This window comes from Lipotes vexillifer, unplaced genomic scaffold, assembly GCF_000442215.2.
Source record: "Lipotes vexillifer unplaced genomic scaffold, Lipotes_vexillifer_v1.1 scaffold4, whole genome shotgun sequence".
Classification (NCBI taxonomy): Eukaryota; Metazoa; Chordata; class Mammalia; order Artiodactyla; family Lipotidae; genus Lipotes; species Lipotes vexillifer.
In genome coordinates, this window is record NW_006785876.1 from 2,983,873 (window position 1) to 2,990,062 (window position 6,190).

A 6,190-nucleotide genomic window follows, 5' to 3' on the forward strand; every position below is an offset into this window, starting at 1 on the left:
TTTTCAGGGGGCTTTTTCCCTAGCCTCAGGTTGTTTCCTCACACTGATGCACTTAAAGACCTGAGGGGGGCTCAGTTCTCTGGAGTTCTGTGGCATTTTCTCTCTACACACTCTCCTTTCCAGCACTCACAGTGCCCTGTGGGTTCTAGCTAGCTTGGCCTCCTCTGACTCCTACCTCTGTCTCCTCAACCTCAGGGAGTCCTCCGGGCTGCACCTGGGCTCACCCTCCCTGAGATGTGTACTGGAAACTCTCTGTAGGAGGTGAGCTGGGGTATCAGAGAGTTTGCCTTGTTTGTTTCTCATCTCTCAAGCATACTGTCCTTAATTGCCTAATGTCCAATATCTTGAAAACTGTTGTTTCTGTTGTTTTGTGTATTTTTCCGGTTCCTTGGTTGTTCCAGGCATGAAAGTAAATTCACTGCCTGTTGCTGCACGTTGGCCAAAAGTATATGTCTCTGCCATTCTTTTAAAACTGCTTTTTCCCTTGTTTTCAGTGTGGATTGGGTGACTTACCTAAGGGCATACTTCTGGTTATAGTAATTTCTTCCCTGGCAAGCAAACCCGTTTTTCAGCTGTTATTAGCAGTAAGAAATCCCCCAGGACAAGAAAAACAGGAGGCAGAAATAAAGGGTATGGCAAAGCCCATGTGTGGTAAAATACTGATTGTCTACTCACTGAGCCCTGGTTACATATGAGGAGAGCTGGTGTGGTCACGGTGGCAGCAGTTTCTGAGCATAATCATTTGGTCTGTGCCATCAGGACCTAGCTGTCCATTAGAAGGGCAATTTAGAGACAAGACTCTTGGATGCCTAGGATCCAAGAGTTTCTTCCCTCATACAACCCAGGCTTGTCTGAATGTCTGTCTCTAGGTGTGTTTAAGACAGAAGGAAATCTGGGGCAAGGTATTCTTTTTGCGGGGGAGCTCACCTAATATTTCTGCAACTGTGGGTAATAACGAGATATGGCGTGATGCATAAAGCAATGTGAGGATTCCAGACCCCAGCCTTTGCTTAGTTTTCCAGCTGAGTTTGTCTGTTCACCACTTGTCTCCTTTTCTCTGGATAGGTCTGTCTGCAGGTCGGATTTCCCAGGTTATTGTTGGAGACGAGCAGCGACAGTACCTCTTGGTGATTGGGCGTGATGTAGATGGTGTCCAGTTAGCTCAGCGGTTGGCTCAGGCAAATGAGATTGTCTTGTCCTGGAACTGCTGGAAGCTCTGTGAACAGTACATGTTTGAAGTGGAAATCATGAGGGAGGATGAAGCTGTAAAGGTAGGAGGTTGGTCACATCCATTGAACGTCCTGAAAAGGCCTTCCTACTGCATAGGGCAGTGCTCTGGTGGTGCTCAACACCAGACCAAACCAACCACTGGAAGTTTATTGTGGAGGGAGGTGAGGGATATTCTCCCAGGAGGACAGACGAGGCAGAATAGTAAGGCTGAAAAGATAAGTGATAAACAAGGGAGATGGCATCCTTAGCCCCTCTATTAAGGAACCAAAGGTAATCCAGTTGGTGGGTGGGCACAGAATTGAGCAGTTTCCTTTCTATAGTTAAGAGATATGCGGATCATTGAGCCATTTGATTTTGATGAGCATTTTTACAAGTGCCTCGATTACCTGCCACATTATCGGACAAGTGCTGGTAAGTTATTTTGTCCTTTATTATACCCATGCCCAAAATTTCAAAGATTAATTTTCCACATGGCTGGAGACATTTTGTTTGCTTTCCTTCTCTCAGACATTCTAAGAACTGCCCTGGAGTTGGATCCAGACTCTGCACTTGAGCAAACCCTGCGGAAGCACATAATGAAAAACCTTTTGAAGAAGGTTATTTCCTAGCTCTTGAGTCACTGTGTGTAGACTGTGTGTGTGTTTGTGTAAATGTGTACGTGTACAAATGTGACAACCATTGGATTGATCCAGTTCATCTCCCGCTTCCCATTGTAATACCAGCAGATTTTCCCATCTGCACCAATTACCGTGATGACATGTCCTATAAGTTTAGATTTCTCAGTCCTAGAAAGTAGAAACCATATTTGGTTTTTGTTTGTTTGTCCCTCTAGAAACTAGTACACTGTAAACAGGGTATAGAGTATGTGCTTGGTGATTAAGTGTTGATTGATTGTTTATATGTGAATCCCTTAGTAAGTGATATAATGACTAATAGAACTGGACATATCAAACTGTGTCTTAGAGAGGAAATATAAAAGCTTGGCAAATTTCATCAGTGAATTAGGTTTAAAGTCAAACGATTTTAACTCCAAGTGCACTGGTTGTATATCTTCTATACCTCTTGAACCTGAATTTTAAGTTTTTTGTCTGACATCTATAAGTCATTTTCTCATGTTTACCATGGAATATAGAATTTAAATGCCTAAACATGATACTAAAAGTTGAAGTTACAGTCAAGGTAACTCACTGTGTCTTTGTAGATTGATGAAGGCCAGCCTATGGAGTATATATCCGAATTCCGTACTGTGACTATGGTTTTGGTCAGCCTAGAATTCCACAAGACAGCATGGATGTTGCATTTGTGTCATCTTATCCAGGAGGCTGCCTTATACATCTCCACAGTGATAGAGAAAGGGGGTGGCCAGCTGAGCCGGATCTTTATGTCTGAGACAGTAAGTACAAGGGAACTTGACATATCAACATTAAAGGTGAGTGAGGAATAATAGTCTTAAGACAATTATAATAGTCTTATGTTATTATTATAACATCTTATGTTATCTCTCACATAACACAGGCATAAGTCAGACTCTCTGCTTCTTATTTTGTAATAAGCTGTGTTACATTAAAACTTCAAGTAATAACATTTAAGGAACGGGATGTTCTAGGTAGTTTAATTTTCAGGGTAACTGAGTGTTATCCTCCATATCTTTTTTATTCTCTTCTTGTTGAAAAATCCTTATGAAAGCATGAAGAATGTTTTTCTGGCTCTATTAGTAAAGTAAGTATAATCAGATCCTTCTGAGGTAATTTAGGAGCTTGAAAAAATACAGTATCATACTTGACATTATAGGTTAACAAAATATAGGCAGATGGACTTAGCTGAAGGCAGACACTAGAAATTGAATTTTTGAAAAGTTCTTAACATCGATTTTTCTTATGTTTTAAATTTCAGTTCTTTAAATAGTTAAATCAAGATTTTTCTTCTTTTTTTTTTTTTAAATGTCCATGTTGATGTGGCCTAGAACGTCCATTTCATGAATCTTATAGAATCCTACATTCCTAATAGAAAACCAGCCAGGAAGGGGTCTGGCTTCATTTAGGGAAGTTGGTTCAGTTGAGGCGAGCCGTATTTCTTCCCCAGGTCAATTTCCCTTTTCTTTCTTTGTCACCTATCTCAGGGCTGCATGTTCCTCTGTGTTTTCGGCCTTCCTGGGGATAAGAAGCCAGATGAGTGTGCACATGCCCTGGAGAGCTCCTTCAGCATATTCGGCTTCTGCTGGGAGAATCTTGCTGAGACCAAGTGAGGAGGAAGGTGGGGCAGAGAGGAGCTTCTCAGGCCCAGGGGGCTCTTCAGGCAGGGTAGGAGGCAGTAACAAGTAGCAGGGGTTGAGGGCATCCAGAGTCTGCCTAAAGGGGTGGGAACATGCTGAGGGAAGTCAGAAAACAAGATATATTAAGAAATTACTAGGTACAGAACTATGTACTAGATACCCAGGGGAAATGGATATAACTTTCTGTCCAGTGGGGTGGGAGAGGAGGAAGTATAGAATACGCATAGCAAGATTCAAGCAACAAGCAAACATATCAATTAATATGCACATAATACATCTGTATGTGAAGAGAAGGCTGCCTGTCCATGGGGAGGGGAGGCGTGGGAAGAGATGTTGTGGGACAATTGCCTAGATAGGAAGGGACCACAGCTGGTTAATGCTGTCCTTGGCTTTCACTCTTGGTCTTTCCCAGTCCTGTTGATATTTTTGGAATTCACACTGAACTGATCTCCTGCTTCATATTCACCCCACCCTCCCACCTACAAAAGCCTAGCCCTAATGAAGTTATAGAAAATTCCATTTTCTGTAGTGCAACTATGACATGATTTGGTTGGAATTTTTCAAATGACCTTTTTTCTTCTTTCACTAGAAAGCTATGAGGAAAGCATGTACATGAATAGATTTGAAAAATGATCATTCCTCATGTCAACACTGAGTCAAAGATTTGTTGGCTTGCCATACTTATTTAAGATGAATACAAATTATATCACATATTTACATAATGCTTTAACATTTGTAGAATGCTTTAGTATATGCTACCAGTGTGAACATTTATTTGTATCTGTTACACATGAGGAAACTAAGACCACAGAAGAGTAGTTAGTAGCATGTAGCAAAGCTGGTAATGAAACCCAGAACTTCTGTCCTCAAATCCTCTGTTATTTTCATTACCTCACAGCTGCCTCTTTTAAAATACAAATATTCCCCAGAAGGGATAGCATGTATTACTATTGTGATACCATTGTAGAGGCATACTCATAGGACATTAGTACTGAAAAGGAGCTTAGAGATTATCTGATCCAACTCCTTATTTTATAGATAATAAAGATGCTACAGTTGCTTCATAGATAAACTCTTAGTCCAAAGCAGATACGTGGTGGCACTGCTTTCAGGCTCGGTGAGATCTGCAGATACTCCTACAGCCTACTTTCCAGTCGTATCTCCAGTGTGAGTGTGGCTAAGCCATTCCTTTCAGTGCTGGTCTATTCTGTTTTCATATTTTGCCTTGACCTCTGGTCTTCAAGAGTCCTGCTGTTAGCCCTTACCCCTGAATAAGGTAGTCATTTCTTGGTCATTAGAGGCTATCTTACAGTGCCTTTAAGGATGCCTTCTATGACTCTTAGACCATAACTTGGTCTTTTTTAGTTGAGAATATAGTAGATGTTAGGCGCTAGATAGGATCTTAAGAGTTCATCTCATTTGGCCTCCTTAACTTAAGGAAAGTAAGATCCAGAGGTTACGTTGGAAAGCCAAATAGTTTGACAGTGTTAGGTCCTAAAAGCTAGTTTCCAGGTCAGTGTTTTTTTCCCTGAAGATAATGACTAATTTAGTAATTTCCCGAAGTGAGTTTGGTAGAACATTAGTCCCTTAAAAAATCCTGAAAAAAATATTTTCATGGCCAAATATGTTTGGGAATTGATGCAACTATATTTCCTTCTTAAAGATTCACAATATACATTAACATCAAAGTTTCTGAGCAGTCTTACAGTAAAGAAATTTGTTATATTTTGTTTTATTCAACATTTCCCAAATTTACTTGATCACCAAACACCAAGACCCATAAACACCCAGAAGAATGAATGTTCTAAGGAGCATATTTTGGGAAATGCTGCACTAACCAGATGCTGAAGCTTGCCCTCTTCACCTGTAATTCAAGTTTAGAGACAGAGTCTCAGAGGTGCCTGTGTGGCGTCGGTAGCAGATACTGTTGCATCAGCCTCACCCAGACCCAAAACCACATCCATGTCTCCTTTCTCAATGACCCTGTTCACCTTGGGTCATCTTCTAAGTTCCTCTTTCTAGTCTAGGAAATAACCTTCAGTTTTCAGTTCATTTACAGAAGAAATATGATTCCCTGTGTCCAGTGATTGATCAGGCTTTTCTGGTTTGTGACTGTTTCTCCAGGATATTTTTGAGACCCAGGAAGTGCAGTCTCCATATCTCATCATAACAGTTTTGCAGCACCAGAAATACTTTACATATATGAGTAAATAACATATATATTTCCTCAATGAAGAACACTTTTTAAAATATTTTTTGGAAAGGATAGAACATGGACCACCAGGAAGAGCAAGGGGGAATTATAAAGTACAACAGAAAGAAATAAGAAATAACCAAGTGAAAAAAAGTATGACTTGTTTCATTATCATAGTCTTGCTAACAGCTGAGTTTCTGGCATGCATAAATGCATTCATTCAACAAGCATTCATTGAATAAGCCTCAAGCCAGGCACTGTGTGCTAGGTGTGGTGGACATAAAGAGAAATAAGACACTACCTCCTCAGCTCTGTAAACAACTAATTTTAATACAGTGAAACTTAAATGTAGGAATAAAACGCCGTAGGAGCTACAAAAAAGTGCTTTGGGAAGAAATAATTCTCCCCAGAGGTACTAGAGAAGTCTTGACTGTAGAGATGATTTTTGAGCCAGTTGTGAAGGAAAGGCGTTCAGCAGGTGGAGAAAGTGGGGG

At 40.6% G+C, this 6,190-nt stretch overlaps 1 protein-coding gene across 1 annotated transcript in view; it reads left to right on the plus strand.

Moving 5' to 3' along the window:
• Positions 1 to 6,190, plus strand: part of LOC103068449 (putative ADCY10-like protein) — a 38,287-nt gene that overhangs the window by 6,556 nt on the left and 25,541 nt on the right. Inside the window, exons 4-8 of the mRNA XM_007458192.1 lie at positions 1,066 to 1,271; positions 1,551 to 1,641; positions 1,738 to 1,826; positions 2,432 to 2,623; positions 3,350 to 3,471. Of these exons, the coding sequence (XP_007458254.1) occupies positions 1,066 to 1,271; positions 1,551 to 1,641; positions 1,738 to 1,826; positions 2,432 to 2,623; positions 3,350 to 3,471 (700 nt within the window). The remainder of the gene's footprint in view (positions 1 to 1,065; positions 1,272 to 1,550; positions 1,642 to 1,737; positions 1,827 to 2,431; positions 2,624 to 3,349; positions 3,472 to 6,190) is intronic.